Source organism: Bubalus kerabau, chromosome 3 (assembly GCF_029407905.1).
Source record: "Bubalus kerabau isolate K-KA32 ecotype Philippines breed swamp buffalo chromosome 3, PCC_UOA_SB_1v2, whole genome shotgun sequence".
Lineage (NCBI taxonomy): Eukaryota > Metazoa > Chordata > Mammalia > Artiodactyla > Bovidae > Bubalus > Bubalus kerabau.
Window position 1 is genome coordinate 75,489,196 of NC_073626.1, and position 18,157 is coordinate 75,507,352.

The window sequence follows — 18,157 nt, forward strand, 5'->3', positions numbered from 1 at the left end:
TTGCTGTGCAAAAGCTTCTAAGTTTGATTAGGTCCCATTTGTTTATTTTTGCTTTTATTTCTTTTACCTATGTTCTCTTCTAGGAGTTTTATGGTCTTGTGTCTTAAATTTAAGTCTTTAAACCATTTTGAGTTTACTTTTGTGTATGGCGAGAGGGTATGTTCTAACTTCATTGATGTACATGTGGCTGTCTAGCTTTCTCACCACCACGTGCTAAACAGATTGTCTTTTTTCCATTGTATGTTCTTGCCTCCTTTGTCAGAGGTTCATTGACGGTAGGCGTGTGGGTTTATTTCTAGGCTCTCTCTTCTGTTCAGTTGATCCATAGGTACGCTTTTGGGCCAATACCATGTTGTTTTGATTACTGTAGCTTTATAATATATGAACTCTGGGAGGGTTATTCCTCTAGCTTTGTTCTTTTTTCTCAGAATGGTTTTGATAATTCTGGATCTTTTCTGGTTCCATATTAATGTTGAGATTATTTATTCTAGTTCTGTGAAAAATGTCATGAGTAATTTGCTAGGGATCTCATTAAATCTATAGATTGCTTTGAGTAGTGTGGCTTTTATTTTTTAATTTTATTTATTTGGGGTTGGTTTACTTGGGAGGTTTATATTTGCTGATTGGGCCATGTTTCCCTGATTCTTCATGTAATGTATGATTTTCTTTCTGAGTTTTATGCATGTGTAAAGCAGCCATTTCTCTGAGACTTTAGACTGACTTCATTCAGAGGGAGCCCTTCACCAGTCTTCCCAGGTAGAGGTTATGAGGGCCTCGGACACCTTTTGAGGGTAGATGTGACTTCTTTAGGCTTGTGTGTGTGTGGTTTCCCTGTTAAAGACGCTTGTCAGTTTCTTTTTTAGGACTTTGTAATCTCTTGTGCTGTCTGGTGTCTTGATACAGCAGATTCTCTGGTATTACAGGAGCAAGTTATCCTGCTCTTTTTGTTTTCAGTAGCCCCTGGGCATCCAAAGTATGCCAGCTCCCTGTACACGTCCAAATTAGTCAAGACTAATACCAGTCCCTGTGAGTGGATATCTGAGAAACTGGAGCACAGGACACTTGCCCACTCTTCTGTCTCACCACTGAGGGCGAAACAACAAGTTGGGCGCCTTCTCTTGTCTGTCTGGGACACCATAGGCCCTCTGGTGCGGTAGCAGGCTACCCTCACTCTCCCTTGCTTTCAGCCCCACCATCCTGCCCCAGGCATCCAGACTGTACCAGTTCTGTTAGGACTCAGTCAGGCGAGATAGTAGCCCATCCCTTGGGCAACCCTCTGAAAAGCCAGAATGCTAGACACAGGTCCACTCTTGTCCTCTTCTCGTGCCTCCTCCTCCACCTCTAGGTGTAACCTAGACAAGCCACAAGCCAGGCTGAGCTGTGCTGACTTAGGGAAGGGGCAATCATGGATAAAATACATCTCTTCTTAACTCTGCTTACAGTGCAGCTCTTCTTGGCTTTGCACTCACTTGGGGCTACTGCAGTTTCTTAAACAGTTTTTAGAGTTCTCATAAAAGAATTCTGGTCCATAAATTGTTGTTAATTCTGTGTCTCTCTGAGGGAATGAGGGCTAGAACTTCCTGTTCCTCCATGTTGTTCTTGGGTACCTTTTAATGCTTATCTCATTAAATATGTTAAACGCTTCTTCTAGTTTGTCATCCTGCCTACCCACACTTTTTACATTGTCCTGTTTTCCCTGAGCCTAGAACAATCCTCCTCTGAATGTCTCATGTTACCCCCAGATTAAAATAGCTGCCCTATGGCTCTTGTCATCCTTCTCAGTGAGCGTTCCTCTGTCCTCCTGCTCCCCATCTGCCCGTTTCAGACAATTGTGTTGGGTCTTGGCTCTGCTTCCACTATCAGTTGTGGTCATTCTCCAAGCCACAGATTGACTCCTCTTGCTAGATCTTTCAAAATTTTCCCTAAGGATTCTAATAGATGTTTGCTGCCAGGTTTTTAGGCTCACGCAGAAATCTATTTATGGCTGAGTTGTTTTTATTTTTATGAATGGTACCTAATGTGCAGGGTTATATTTCAGTCTCTAATGATTCATTGATACCTGATATTGTTGATCACATGGTTTTTAGTTTATTTTCTGAAAAGATCTTCATGTATTCCTTGAGTATCCCTAGGAACAAGGTACTATCCACAGTAATAATCTATTTACATGTCTGTTTATCTTTACAGGTGAACTGAGGTTCTCCAGGGCAATAACTCTTCTTCATGTTGGTTTCTTCAAATTTTTATTTAATTTAATAAAATTGCATTGGATAATTTTCAGACTTAGAATACTTCCCTGTGATATAGTTATTTATACAAATAGGAATTGAAGAAATCCATTTTTCGTTCTATTTATTGCTTTATTGCTCTATTTATTGTTTCCTTAGCTGTATTACTCTTAGAAATACATTTGACCTAATTATTGGGCTTTGGACCTGTTTTTTTAAATCAGTATGTGGTCAATGGTTCAGAACATGGTTTTGCAGTCAGACAGTCCTGGATTCAAACTCTGGTTCCAGCATTTTCTGTATGACTTTGGGCAAATTATTTATCTCCTTAAAGCCCAGTTTTTAAAATCATAAAATGAGTTGTAATACCTCATATGTATTGGAAGGGTTATTTGGGATAACGCATAGTGTGTGGGACTTCCCAGGTGACTCAGTGGTAAAGAATCTGCCTCCCAGTGCGGGAGATGCAAGAGGTGCAGGTTTGATCCCTGAGTCAGGAAGATCCCCTGGAGTAGGAAGTGGCAAGTCACTCCAGTATGGGATTACTGGGAAATCCCATGAACAGAGGAGCCTGGTGTACTACAGTCCATGGCGTTGCAAAGAGTTGGACACAACTGAGCAACTGAGTATGCATGCATACATAAGTGTGTAGCACATAACACTCAAATATTAAATTGTGTTATTAATATGAATACATACAGATAACATTATGTATTACATTTTAAGCTCTTACTAGCCATTAAAAGTCAACATGTGGCAACCATAACTATATTGATGATTCTTTTTTTTTCTAGCTAACAGGTTGATTATATCTGATGCCTAATATCATTGGAGATATGAAAGTATTTAAGAACAACTTCAGAAACACAGAAGCAATTACAAATTTGCTTTATTGCTTTCCATAACTAAAATCCTGGTCTAGTTGTATTTAAAATCTGATGAGAACAATATCCATCAGTTTAAAGTGAATCTTCTTGGTAGGAACTGAGACATTCAAACACAAAGGGGTTTGTGCTGTGTGATTCCATTTACATAAAATAATAGAAATGTATAGTGACCAAAAGCAAATAAGTCATTGAATAGGACAAGAGATAGAGGTATAGGCTACAAAAGAACATGAAGATACTTTTGGGGGTATTAAAAATGTTGCTGAATCTTGACTGTGGTAATAGCATCTGTCAAAGCTCTTTTAATTATCCACATTAAATGGGTACAATTTATTGTCCATAAATTATATATTAATAAATTGATTTTTAAAGCGAGGCATTTTATGATGCATTTAATGTAGTAATTTGCAGATTGTTAATGACCTCTAGGTAATAAACTTAAAGCTATAAGCAAATTTAGGCTAGTCTCTGCTCATCTACAGTAGCATCCTACTTATCTGATGTTCAGATGGTTGGTAACCTCAGGTCTCCAAAGTATGGCCAAGAGGCTGGGAAGTGCCTTTGAGGGGCTAAATAGTTGCACAGAGCCTATATGTTTATAGTGAAAGAATGCTCAGGAATCCCCACTATAATCTATTTAATCTAGCTTTATATAAAATATTTATAAACCCTTGTGTCTTTTTTCCAAGCTTACTGCAGATTAAGTAGTGAATTAAAAGATGAGCACAGGTGATAACCTGCAAAGAAGAATTTTTATTTTTTTATATTTATTTATTTTATTTGGATGCACCAATTCTTAGTTGTGGCAAATGGGTTCTAGTTCCCTGACCAGGGATCAAATCAGGGTCTCCTGCATTGGGATCACTCAGTCTTAGCCTCTGAATCCTCAGGGAAGTCCCAGAAGATTTTTAAAATATAAAGTTAGATTTAAGAACTGTAAGTTCAATAATTAGGGGCCATATAGATCAGGGTAAGGCAACTCAATACACTACAATAGCGTCTGTGATATTTCTGTATTCAGACACCAAAGTTTTAGTAGTACATTCATTGTAATAAACCTGAACCTTCAAGAAAAACATTGAATCATAGTCTGTTTGTAATACTTAGTATTGTGTAGTTTATACAGAAATGACTAAATAAAAACATTTTGTTGTTTAAAGGAATTAAATAGTAGGAAGCTGGAAAACATATATGAACATGTGAGTTTCTGTTTGTACCGCCCCCCACACTTATCAAGCATTAACACATATATATATAACTCCATGCTTTTGTAAACCTTTATAGTAGTGTGACTTTATCCTGAAGTTATAGGCTCTTGGAAACAATATTTTAATAAACTTTTAGTGGGACTGGTCACCAACTCTTGAATAAGCCAAATCTGTTTTTGTTATACAAATAGACTGATGTTTCCAGATCTTCCCTGGTTTTGATAAGATGATGATGTGTGTACGATACTTTTCTGTAAGTGAAAGTGAAGTTGCTCAGTCGTGTCCGACTCTGCGACCCCATGGACTGTAGCCTACCAGGCTCCTCCGTCCATGGGATTTTCCAGGCAAGAGTTCTGGAGTGGGTTGCCATTTCCTTCTCCAGGGGATCTTCCCAACCCAGGGATTGAACCCAGGTCTCCCGCATTGTAGGCAGACGCTTTACCATCTGAGCATTGACTAGACATAATACTTAATACTGTCTCTGATTTAATAGTAAAATGAAAACTGAGGGTAGCAGAAGATACTATAATTGATTTACTACATTTAGAAGATTGTATTTCATTTATTTACTTCCAGTGTTGATATGGAAAGGAGTTCATGTTATCCACATCATCACACTGAGAGCAGATGTGTTACACCAGACAGAACTCTAGGGATCTGCTTATATTTTGGCTATTCTGTTGTTACATGCATTTTTTAGTATACTTTTTTCTTTTTTTTAATGTATAGCTGGTCAACTTAAAGGAAAGTATTAATGAAGTCTTTACTGAGTCTGTTCAACTGTAATGAACCATTAACAATTTTTAAGACAGAAAGTGATGTAATAGGATCTGTCTTGGGATAAACCTTGGTAGCTGTAGGAAGAATGGGTGGAGTCTACATATATTCAAAAAGATCAGTAAATTAAGTTTAAACGTAGAGGGAGTTCGCAGACTCTCAGGTAATTATGAAAGTTTTGACAGGGTTGACTGGGTAGGTGGTGGTTCTGTTAAGGGATGTTAGGAATGACTTTCTAAAGGTGTGGAAGAGATGAGAAAGTTGATAAGTTAGCTGGGGGAACATATTGATTTGATCGTGCTTAGAGATGCTTGGGGAGAAAGGCATACATGAAATCAGGTTGGGCTGCCAGGGAGAGACTATAAAGCAGTCTCTAAACAATGGATTGGGTTTTTTAAAAATTTGTTTTCTTTGAAATTGTTGGTTTGTGTATATTAGCCTGCCTATTTTACAGTTTTAGGAGCTTGGATCTAATTGTTTCATCTATATTATGAGGGAGTTGGAGTAGACTTATGTTTCTCTTAACTTTAATCCACATAAGAATCACCTCAGAATCTTGTTAACAAGATTCTTTATCTGAAGGTCTGGGTGGGACCTGCAGGCCTTCCAGTGGCCATTTGCGGATGTGAGAGTTGGACCATCAAGAAAGCTGAGCACCAAAGAATTAATGCTTTTGAACTGTGGTCCTGAAGAAGATTCTTGAGAGTCCCTTAGACAACAAGGAGATCAAACCAGTCAATCCTAAAGGAAATCAGCCCTGAATATTCACTGGAAGGACTGATGCTGAAGCTGAAACTCCAGTACTTTGGCCACCTGATGCAAAGAGCTGACTCATTGGAAAAGACGATGATGCTGGGAAAGATTGAGGGCAAGAGGAGAAGGGGACGACAGAGGATGACATGCTTGGATGCACCACTGACTCAATGGACATGAGTTTGAGCAAACTTCAGGAGACAGTGAAGGACAGGGAAGCTTGGTGCTACAGTCCATGGGGTCACAAGGAGTCAGACACAACTGAGCAACTGAACAACAGGACAATCACAAAGATCTTTTCTGTCTCCAGAGTTTCATCTTTCAATCTTAAGGTTTTTTGTAAAGTAGGAGAAGCCAGAGTTCTTATACTTTATTCATTCAACATACATTTTTATTTTGTGATTGGCAGATGAACCAATAGGTATAGGTAAGGCTCAGTAAAAGCACATTATTAATTAATAGCTTTGCCAAGCTAATATTATAGTTCCAGAAAATTGTCACCTGGTTTTCTTTCATATATTTTTCATTGGATTATATGCATTTATTTTAACATATTCTCATTTTCAAATCTTTCATTGTAGTTTAGTTAGCTATCAAGTTGAACAGTTGATTGAAATTGAGACATGTTTCTGTGATGGTGCAGACTTATACATATACCTTCTTTCTGGAGTAATGATACTGACATATACTTAAGTAAATTATCTTTCCCAGTCTTAGTCACTCATCAGTATAAAACACAGCATCACTGCAGGAGGAGAAGGGGACGACAGAGGATGAGATGGCTGGATGGCATCACCAACTCAATGGACATGAGTGTGGGTAAACTCCGGGAGTTGGTGATGGACAGGGAGGCCTGGCGTGCTGTGATTCATGGGGTCTCAAAGAGTCGAACATGACTGAGCAACTGAACTGAACTGACTGAAGAATGAGTAGGTACAGGAGGAAGAGATGAGTAAAGAAGAGAGATTTTACAAATTTAAGATTCAAGATACTATCACTAAAATTGTATGGTAAAGAGATTTTACCAGGGGATAAGCTTCTCCCTGCATTTAAGGAACTTTGGGGGCCTCTTGAAGAAGACCAGTTAGTATGGTGGGACGGGTCTTCAAGACCAACCCTCCTTATCCAGTCTTTGCTTGGATTTGTTTTCATTCTAACAGTTCTGTTAACTGGTATCCTAAAGACATAGAGGAATTCATCCAGCAGTTCATAAATAAGAAAGTTTCATGGATTTCATGGAAGTGAAATTCTAATACGTGTAGTTCCTTTGTGAGGGATGGTCATTTATTAATGTAAGTAAAATCCTAGGCATTTCTTAAAGACATCAACCTTTTACTTTAAATATTTATTTATTTGGCTGTGCCAGGTCTTACTTGCAGCATATGCGGTCTAGTTCCCTGACCAGGGATCAAACCTGGGCCCCCTGCATTAGGAGCTCACAGTCTTAGCTACTGGACCATTAGGGAACTCTAAAAGGTATCAATATTTAAAAATACCCCAAGTTAATATCATTCACTGACTTATTTTTTAAAATGTATACATATATTTTAAAATTTTATGTATTTATTGTTGGCTGTGCTGGCTCTTCATTACCATGTGGGCTTTTTTTCTAGATATAGAGAGCGAGGGCTACTAGCTAGTTGTCGTGCTCTGGCTTCTCACTGCACAGTGACTTCTCTTGTTGCAGGGCACAAGCTCTAAGGTGTATGGGCTTCCGTAATTGTGGCTCCTAGGCTCTAGAGCACAGACTTAGTAGTTGTGGCACAAAGACTTCGTTGCTGTGCGGCATGTGGGATCTTTTTGGATCAGGGATCAAATTCATGTCTCCTGCATTGACAGGTGAATTCTTTACTGCTAAGATACCAAGGAAGGCCCCATTCACTGACTTCTAAACATTGTTTTTGAAATGAACGTATGCCTTTATTATCAGGAATGTCTTCCTGGTGTCTTTAAAGAATGGCTTGTCTGGATAGAGTATCCTCACTTTATGGTTATCACATCTCTGTTTTTTGACATTTATTGTTACTGTAGAGAAATTGGGAAACAGTCTTCCTCCTCCTCCCCCCCCATCCCCCATCCTCCACCCCTATATGGACTGTTTCCTGCCTGGTGATCTGAAAATTCTTTGTTTTTCAAATTTAGTAGCTTAAACTAGGACATATTTTAATGTTGATAGTTCTTTAATAAACTTATCCATCAGACAGTGTACTCTTTCTTCTTGAGATTTAGTTCTTTTCCTCCTGGAATATTTCCCAAATTATATTTCTGCCTAAGTTTTCTGTTCTGTTTGTTGCCATCTGAACCTCGGGCGTTTTTTAATGTTGTATTTTCTTAATCTTCTGTGTTTGTTGTTGTTTAGTGGCTTAGTCCTGTCCAATTCTTCCATGGCCTCCCTGGATTGTAGCCCACCAGGCTCCTCTGTCCATGGGATTTCCCAGGCAGGGATATCGGAGTGGGTTTCCATTTCCTCTCCAGGGGATCTTGCTGACCCAGGGATTGAACCCGCATCTCCTGCATTGCAGGCAGATTCTCTACTGTCTGAGCCACCTGGGAAGCCCTCTGTGTGTGTCGTCTACCCCATAATTGATGTGCTGTTTTATTTTTCTACTTTCAGTGTGTTTCTTCAGGTCTTACCTCCATGCCACCATTTTGTTTTTAGTCTTGTTGATTCTGTTCCCTACCATTTCTAGTTATTTATTGGATTTATAGTCATAGTATTTTGATACTCAGTTTCTCTCAGCTGTATAATCTTTTTTCATGTCACTATTTTAAAAGCTCAGCATTGAATTCTCTCACTAAATTTATATTCTTAGATTCCATGTAAAGCACTTATAAGGAATCTGTTTCTTGTTGGCTTTCTCTTTCAAGGTAAGGTCTTTGAGTTTTGTGTGGATGCTATGTTCTTTGCTTTTATTCTTTAAACAAAAAAAATATTTTGCCATATTATGGTGGCGTGAGGGATCTTAGTTTCCTGACCAGGGATTGAACTTGTGTCCCCTGTAGTGGAAGTGCAGAGTCCTAACCTCTGGGCCACCAGAGAATTCCTACTTTGTACAAATTTACTATAAAGTAAACCATATAAAAATATATAAAACTTATGTGTACAGTATTAAAATAGATTACATTTAAATATACGTAAACTTACATAATCCCTACCTATCAAGTATTATATTTTAATGGTAGTCCAGACTTCCGACTACCATTGGTGGCTCAGACGGTGAAGTGTCTGCCTACAATGTGGGAGACCCGGGTTCGATCCCTGGGTTGGGAAGATCCCCTGGCGAAGGAAATGGCAACCCACTCCACTATTCTCGCCTAGAAAATCCCATGGACAGAGGAGCCTCTTAGGCTGCAATCCATGGGTTCGCAAAGAATTGGACACGACTGAGCAACTTCACTTCAGTTTCCAGAAGGTTCTTATGTTTTCCTTTCTTATAATTATCTCTACTTTCCTCACTGCCGTTAACCACTAGACTCACTTTGTAATTATCCTTTTCATGCTTTTGTTTATAGTATTACCATCCACATATACATTCTGATATAATGCAGTTGAATTTTGCCTGCTTTTGGACTTATATAATTGAATCACACTGTATGTGCTGTTTTGTGACATGTTAATTTTTCCCAACATATTTTAAAAATTCATCCAGATTGTTGCATGTATGTTGTATGTTTTCCTTGCTGTATAGGATTTTATTGTATTAGTCAGGGTTCTCCTGACTAACAGAACCAATAGGATGTGTATGTATATGGAAAGAGACTTACCTCAGGGAACCCGCTCACATGATTGTGGAGGCTGGCAAGTCTAAGTCTGCATTTTGGGCGTGCAGGCCTGAGACCCAGGAGAGCAGATGATGCAAAGTCCAATGGCAGTCTTCTGGAGAATTCCCTCAGAAAGAAATTGCTTCAAGGCCAGTCATTTTGTTCTATTTAGGTCTTCAACTGACTAAGACCCAGCCAATTATGCAGAGTAATCTGCTTTACTCAAAGTTCACTGATTTAAATGTGAGTCTCATCTGAAAACACCCTTCCAGTTAACCTAGAAAATTAACCACCACAGTATGTATACCACAGGATTTTTTTTGTCATATTGGGAATTTATGTGGTTTCAAGGTTTAGGCATTTTGAGCATTGCTCCTGCTGTTTGTGTATTTCTTTCCTAGAGCACATAGTCATTCATATTGTATGGAGTATTACATAGGAATAAAATTGTTGTGTCATAGGTATACATATATTCAAGTTTACTGGATCATTTTAAACCATTTTGTTAAAAAGTATGCCAGGTATTGGTTTTATATCCTTGCCAGTGGCTAATATTGTCTGAGTTACAAAAGCTCACCATTATGAAGATTTAATTTGTATTTACTGGACCACTCTTTGAGCATCTTTTCATGTTTACCGTTTTGGTGTGGGCCTATTTTTTTCCATTACGTAAACTTATATTCTTCAGTTGTGATAAATTCTCCTGAATTACCTTTTAGATTTCTTCCCCTTCTATTTTCTCCATTCTCTTTTCAGAGCTCCTGTTACCTACATGTTGGACTTCCTGGATTGATTCTCTATCTTATTTTTCCTCTATTTTTCATCTGTTTGTCATTTTGTTCTTCTTAAATATCTTCTCAACTTTATTTTTTATTTCTTCTTTAAATTTTTCATTTATGTTATATTTTCTTTTTCTGCTCATTTTTCTATGTATTCTACATTGTTCCTTTTCTGTAGCATCCTAATACTTCTTGCTGAATCCTATTCAAGAATAGAAATATGAACTGTCCTACTTTGTTTCTTTTAGCATACTGATAATTTAAAAAATATTGTCATCTTTTGGTTTGTTTCTTTCAGCTTGTTTTGATTCCATTTGTTTGCCTTTATCCTTCATCAAAGAGATTTTCCTCAGATATCAGTTGATCCTCAGCCTGCTGCTCATAATTTAAGTTTATTTGGCACTAAATGAATAGAACTAGACAGGAAAGAGAAGGAAGGACTGGAACAACACTATACATCAGTTGGACCTAACAGACCTGTACAGAACACTCACCCAACAGCAGCAGAATACACGTTCTTCTCAAGCACACAGAAAACATCCATATATCACATGTTGGTCACCAGACACGTCTTAAGGAATGTAAGAAAACTGAATCATACCAAAAATCTGTTCCAGTCACAGTGAAATGAAATTAGAAGTCAAGCAGTAGGAAAAATGGAAAATTCACAGACGTGTAGAAATTAAACAGCACACTCTTGGGTCAAAGGAGAAATCACACGGGAAATTAGAAAATATCTTGAGGCAAATAAAAACTAAAAAGTTGACTAGTAGTTCTGAGAGCTTGAGGGAAGCGTCCCAAATAGGATGATGTCTCTATTTTATGTCTTTTCAGGTGAGCTGATAAGATTTCCCAGGAAGAGTCTTCCATTCTTTTTTTAAGGAAAGAGAGATGAAGTCTCAGTCTTCAGTGTTTAAAACTCACTCAGTTTACAGGATGATATCTCTGCCTTCTACTCTATCTGGTGTTCCTCAGTTCAAAATCTCCTTGATTTACTATCCAGAGAACAGAGCTCAAGTCTTCCACCCGCGTGGGGACAGGGACAAGATTGGGGAATGTAGGGGCATAGCTAATTGTTTCTTAAACAGATCTTCTACAGTAATACTTCCATGTCAGTTCCACCTTCCAGAGCTGCCTGGTGCCACCTTTGAAGGTTTAGTTAGATACACTGGTCTTCTCCTTTCCTCAAGATGATTTATTTTGCCAAGGGAATATCATCGTTGAGTTCACATATCTTAATATTTTATCCCATTTTGCCATCCAGAATTATACAGCAAGATAGGAATAAGTAGTATCCTAACAAAAGTTTTAGATGGAGAAAATATTTTGAAATTGTGTATAGTTATGTTCTCTCTCCCTCAGCCTTTCTTAGTTAAATTCATTTTTTAGTATTCAAGTGAATGCCTCCTCATATTCTTGTCTCTCTTTCAACCTTCTTCCAAGAGTATGTTTATGATTAGAATTTATGAGATATTTTACCACTAGCTTCTTTGACTCTGATAAAAATACATGAATACGTATTTATGATAAATAAAATTGTTTTTGTATGTTGGTTTCTGGAAATAGTTCTAACAGTTTATTGTTAACTTAGACAAATGTGTTGTATATGTTTTGTTTTCTGTTTGTTAACAGGAAACATCTGTTAGCTTAGAGCTTTCCTTTGAAGGGATACTTCCCAATACTTTGGGCTCAAATCACAACTAAATTCTTTATTTCAGAAAAAAGTAAAGACCCCAAAGGTCATTCTTTGTATCTATTTTCATCATTTTGTACCTCTAGACTGAGTTTTTCTTTTATGAGTGCAGTTTACTTGCTAAAAAATAGAAAGGATGGTATTAAGGGTTCTGTTCACTTTTTAAAGTTAGTTCTTAGAATTATGTATTTTGAAATTCATCTGAATTTAAATAGGCACAGCATTAAAACAGTTTTTCAAAACATGAAAACCAAAACCTGAAGTCACTGGATAAAAAGGCATTCTTTCTAGAAAGTCATAATTATGTATAGCAGTAGCAGTACAGAACAGATTATTCTGGTCTTTCTTTTCTGTTAGCTGCAGTACCACTTTGGAGAAAACAAATTTTCATCTAGTTGAACTCTATCTAGGTGAGAGTTGGACCTATACAGTTTTGAACACGTTCATCAAAAAATGAACAGCTATTTAAAAATAAGGGCAGAAGCAGAGGGTGAATATATGAAAAGATGAAAAGAATATTTTCCTATAAACATTAAGGGAAAATGGTTTAGCATTAACAGGTTTTACAAATTAATACTCTGCTTTCAAGAGTTCTGTGTGTGTTAGTCTCTGTCATGTCTGACTCTTTGTGATCCCATGGATTGGGGCCTGCCAGGTGCCTCTGTCCATGAGATTCTCCCGGCAAGAATACTGGAGTGGGTTGCCATTCCCTTCTCCAGGGGATCTTCCCAACCCAGGGATCAAACTCGGGTCTCCTGCATTGCAGGCAGATTCTTTACTGTCTGAGCCACCAGAGTTATCGCTGGGTCCATTTAAAACATCCTGCTTTCAATACAAGTATATATACTGACCTCTTTTCTTTGAAATCAGAAACCTAACTCCCAAGGCCCTGTGGAAGGACTCTTCCAGCTTCTCTCCTCCCCTCTTTGCGCTCTGTTTATAGTTCCACTCAGTTAACCACATAGTATAAACCTGCGGCATCCTGAGTGAAAAAACTCACAAGGAACTCCTCTTTGCCTTTCATTGGCTGTAAAGTCAACCAGTGCAGATGTTCCTACACAACCAGTTTTACTTCAGTACCTATTATTGAATATCTTTTGTTTTACTTTATTGTTTGATAATCATTGTGTTATTCTCTGCAAAAGTCTAAGCGAACATAGGAGACAGGAGACTGCACTTGAACCTACTATCTACAGTTGACCCTTGAACAGTGTTGTGATTAGGGATGCCTACCCTCTGCTCAGTAAAAATCCACATATCACTTACAGTTGGCCCTCTCTATCTGTGATATCCACTATCAGATCTGCGGATTCAGCCAGCCTCAGATAATGTAGTGCTTGCTATAGGATTTACTGTTGAAAAAACCCAAGTCATCAGTGCAGTTCAAACCTGTGTTGTTCAAGGGTTAACTGTATGTAACTTTATCTTAAATATTCTTATGTAATCCTCACAGTCAAGTAATGTTACTTTATATAGAGTAATGTTATTTCTGTATCTTGGTGCAGAATCTGAAGAATGATTTTCCCAAAATCTCCTCACTGAGTGGCAGATCCCAGGATATAAACTTAATTTGTCTGATGCAGAAGCCTGAAGTTTTTTATTAAACACAAAGGAACCAGGACTTGCCTTCCCCTGTCCAAACCCTCTTTCAAGACTGCAAAGGTCTTTTGTATTGGGACATAAACAATAACTCAGATCTTATGTGGGTTTGAGTGTATATGTTAGATCTTGTTAAACATTGAGTTTCTTGGTTTTCATAATGTGAGGGGGATATTGGACTGACTTGGTATCATGTATCACTGTATAGGAATGTAACTTTTCTGTATGTGAATAAGGTCATATATATTATAATCATTTTTTAGAAAACCACCTAAAGATAAACTTGTAAAAGTTCAGCATTTCGTCTTGTCTTTGTATTGGAAATTGGGAATCATGCACACAATCTCTTAAAGTCACTAAGTTGAGAACAAACTTTCTTAGACTTTTTTGCCCAATAACATAGAAGTAGCCAGGAAACCCCTCCTTGAATGGCTTGTAAAGAGCTTCATTGTAAAGGGTCAAGAAGTCTAACCTTAGATTTCCACTCTTCAGTTAACCATCCCACCCCTGTGAGGCCAGTTCAGCCATCTTCCCTTCTGCCCTCTGCTCCCATACTTAGCAGATTTCAGAAGACAGTTGAGTGACAAACACCTTCCACCGTTGCTTAGATGGTCTTTAAGTGTCATACGCATTGTGAAACTGCTTATTTGTAAAATCTTAAGCCCCTGTGGAATAAAATGGTCTAATCCCTTACTGAACTGCCTTGAATGCAAGTGAAATATAAAAGAGCTTAATGTTAAACAATACTGTGTTTATTGCTGTATGAACCTTACAAAAATTATAAAGTGGCTTTCTATGTTTATTTTGCAGTAACAAATAATGAATATTAGTGAAGAGGAAATAATAAAAGCAGTGTATTTAACTCAAAAAAAGTGTATATTTAACTTTGGTATAGAAATTTTACCTCCCAACTTTTTAGACATACATCATAAGGGAAATTTACTTGGGAGAAATATCTCTTTAACGTTAGAGGAAAATGAGAATGGGAAGTGGAATTATATGGATCATTCAATTGAATATAAACTAAAATTTAATTGCTCTTAAAGAACCAAAAGCTAGATCAGTTATATTTTAGAAGAAGGACCAGCATGTATAGAATATTGGGTTCTAGATTAAATAACTATTAAAGTCTAATTTGAATGACAGAATCAGAGATACCTCAGGCCATTATTTAAAAAAAAAAAAAATGATTCATTTTGTAGGGCACATTTAAACTGAAATCTTAAAAAAATTCTCACTTCTGTCTTCTTGAAATGTAACCTATACCAGAATAGTATTGTTGCATAAGTTTGCAGTTCTATTTAAACACTTAAACAGCTATTAATTTAGTGTTTAGTTCATCTCTGTTCTGTGTATTTTTAACAGTGAAATTAAATATATCCTTTCTGATTTGTTTGGTTTTAAATTAGGCTCACTCAGGGCTATCTTCCAGAGACTGTGAGATGGCCCTTAGTGCTTTTTGGCATCAGCTTTTATTAAAGTCAGTGCATGTTCTTGTCTTTGTAATCTTGGAAGGACATTAGGCTAGTTGTGCCAACTTGGATCCATTTCTGAGGTTTACCGCAGGAAGCAAAATACTGAACTTATCATAAACCATTCTTCTTCAGTTTTTTTTTTTTTAAATGCCACTGAAATGTGACTGAAGTAAAAATAGAATTTCTCGAGTCCAGTAGTTTATGACTTATATGCCCTGTATGTATTCCAAGCATCTCTTGCCCAGACTCAGCAAGCAGATAGAAGGATGACTATGTAAAAGGGAAGAGCGTGTCCTTAACCCATGGCTAGAAATAGCATAAGTGTGTTTCTGTGCCATCTTGCTCTACTTATGACTCAGGTTCTGGAATCAGCTCTTCTTTAAGTGATTGCTGGCATCACACCTAGGTGAGCCCTTAGTGGTGCTTTCCCCTTAAAAGACACGAATGCTGGGATGTGAAGTATATTGAATACTTTTATTGATCAACTTGGAAAGAACATGCTAATACAGAAATGTCATATATAGTTGACCAGTTGATTATTAACTGTGTTCTAATAGTATATGAGGTTTATTTTCCACTGTTTTTCCTAGAATCATAATGAAGTGGCTTAAAAAGATAAATAAGAACAAAGTTTACCTTCTAGGGTAGGCCTGCTTTGGTCTAATTATCCCTCATCGTTGCAAATTCATTCTTTGTGTTCAAAAGTTTAACTTTCCATATTCCAGACGATTCATAGAGATTAGCCACAGTTTTTTTAAACAAACAAAGAAGACACACACAGAGCAATAGTTTTAATTTTTTTTTTTTTTCGGAAAGAATTCACTTGCTTACTTTTCTTAAAAACATCTTTCCCATTTCATTGAGGCAGATTTGGAAGTCAAACCAGAAACTTCAGGCTCTACTACGATGGAAAGCACTTTGTTGGGGAGAAGCGCTTTGAGTCCATCCACGATCTGGTGACTGATGGATTGATTACTCTCTATATTGAAACCAAGGCAGCAGAATACATTGCCAAGATGACGATAAACCCAATTTATGAGCACATAGGATACACAACCTTAAACAGAGAGCCAGCATACCAAAAACATATGCCAGTCCTGAAAGAGACACTTGATGAGAAAGATTCTACAGGCCAGGATGGGGTGTCAGAGAAAAGGGTAAGCTACCATGAAACCACACTTTATCTTCTTCTGTTTGGGGTCCTTATAAGAAAACCATTATTGCCAGAAGAGATTGACTTCTCCATGGTGCTTTGGAAAGGGTGTGCCTTTTCCTTAATGTCTAGTTTCTGTGATGCTGAGTTTTGCATATATCTGATTCTTACTCAGTTAAAATGTCAGGTGTGTTTTTGTACTCCGGATTATTTCTTGTTTATCAGTTTTACAGTTTTAAAAATTTGCTGGAAAAATGGCCAACAGATTTTATAGTAAAAAAGTTTGAGTCTTAATCAGAAGCATAACTTGTACTAGCTATATTACATAAAAAAATCAAGGGGGTTACATTATCTATCAGTTTGTTTTCTTTAAAAGTAATTTACTTTATAATTAGTTTTCTTCTTTAGAAGATTGATAGATAACATGTATTTTTAAATATACATGGTTAAATTCAGTTTTTCAATAACTGTTACACTATTTTGAGAATCAGTCTTAAGTAACAGGAGAATTTACCTCTTTATGGACTTAGAAAGTAAATCAGGAAGATATACTTTTCTATTATTATGAAAGACATTTAAGGTTTTCATTTGTCTTAATTGTAATATATTTAAGGTTAACATCAGAACCTTTAATTCCTTGGCATTAAAATAATTTTACCTTGAAAATTGTCCCTAGTCTCCCTTTAATCCCCCAAGAAAAAGAATGAGAATTTCCTCATATTTAATATTGTGTGGGCTTTAGTTGGGAAAGTTTTATGTTTTCTAATTGTAATTGTTTTAATGAATTCTTATATTTTTTAGTATCCTAAGTTGCCATATTAAATAAATGTAGTATTATATAGTGATTTGAGCTTGATTCTGTCACCAAATAGATTTGTGCGTAAATTCTATCATTTTACCAGTTGCGTGAACTTCAGCAAGTTACTTAAATTCTCTGTGCTTTAATGTTCTTTATTTGTAAAATTGTAATAATATTCAGCTTTGGAGGATTGACTGAGATAGTATGTATAAAACAATCAGACGCTTTGTGTTGTGACACAAAGTAAGCACTCAATGTGAGTTTGATGGGAATGTTACTATGACAGTCATACTACCTCAAGGCAGGATTCTAAAATATTGAATGCTTTCCATTATCTTGGAGTATTTAGGTACAGAATGGAAATTTCAAATGTGCATTGTCCAACCTAAATCTTAATTTCTGGCAGATCTTAGAGTGGCATTTTGTGGCTACAGAGAAACCAACATATTAAATTATAGACTATAGCAAATCGTTTTCATATACTTAAATTTGTTAGGAACTACAGATCTTTTTTGGAAGTAACCAGAATTTAGAATCCTAAGTGCATGCTGCATTTAATATTGTTCTTTGCACTCGAGTTTCCATTTTCTCATTTTTATTTTTCATTCATGGCATTTTTTTAGTAATGCTTGTATTTAAATATCTAGCACTGATATTATGTTATGAAGATGTGTCTAGAATATTCTAAGTTAACATCTGTAAAATATTTTTTTAAATGTCTGTAAGTCTTTCAAATTGGGTCAGCGTAATGATAAACTTTACTGATGTGTCCTGTATACATTTTTCTACATTAAGGGACTCAAGTTAAAGACACTTAGTTATTTAACATTAACATAGGGCTAGTCATTTAACCTCATAGTGTCTTGGTTGCCCCTCCTACGCAGTGAAAATATTCACAGAGGCAAGAGACTGAGGTATAGCTAGTGCCTGAAAGAAGCTTTTAGTTCTAAGAGCCATGATGCCCTCTATATTCTGGCAACATTACCTGTATCATTACCTGGATTTTTGTGCTGAAGGCCAGTGGCATAGAGTGAAATAGCTGGC

The 18,157-nt window shown here is 36.9% G+C and overlaps 1 protein-coding gene across 10 annotated transcripts in view; it reads left to right on the plus strand.

The window, feature by feature from the left end:
* CHN1 (chimerin 1) overlaps window positions 1-18,157 on the plus strand; it is a 200,242-nt gene that overhangs the window by 100,247 nt on the left and 81,838 nt on the right. For 7 of the 10 annotated variants that reach the window (XM_055572171.1, XM_055572174.1, XM_055572170.1 and 4 more), the window contains one exon: window positions 16,030-16,318. The exons of 2 other annotated variants lie outside the window; for them this stretch is intronic. In XM_055572171.1, coding sequence (XP_055428146.1) covers window positions 16,030-16,318 — 289 coding nt within the window. Of the gene's footprint in view, window positions 1-16,029; window positions 16,319-18,157 lie in introns of those variants that run through there. One more of the 10 variants, XM_055572179.1, reaches the window with a different exon arrangement.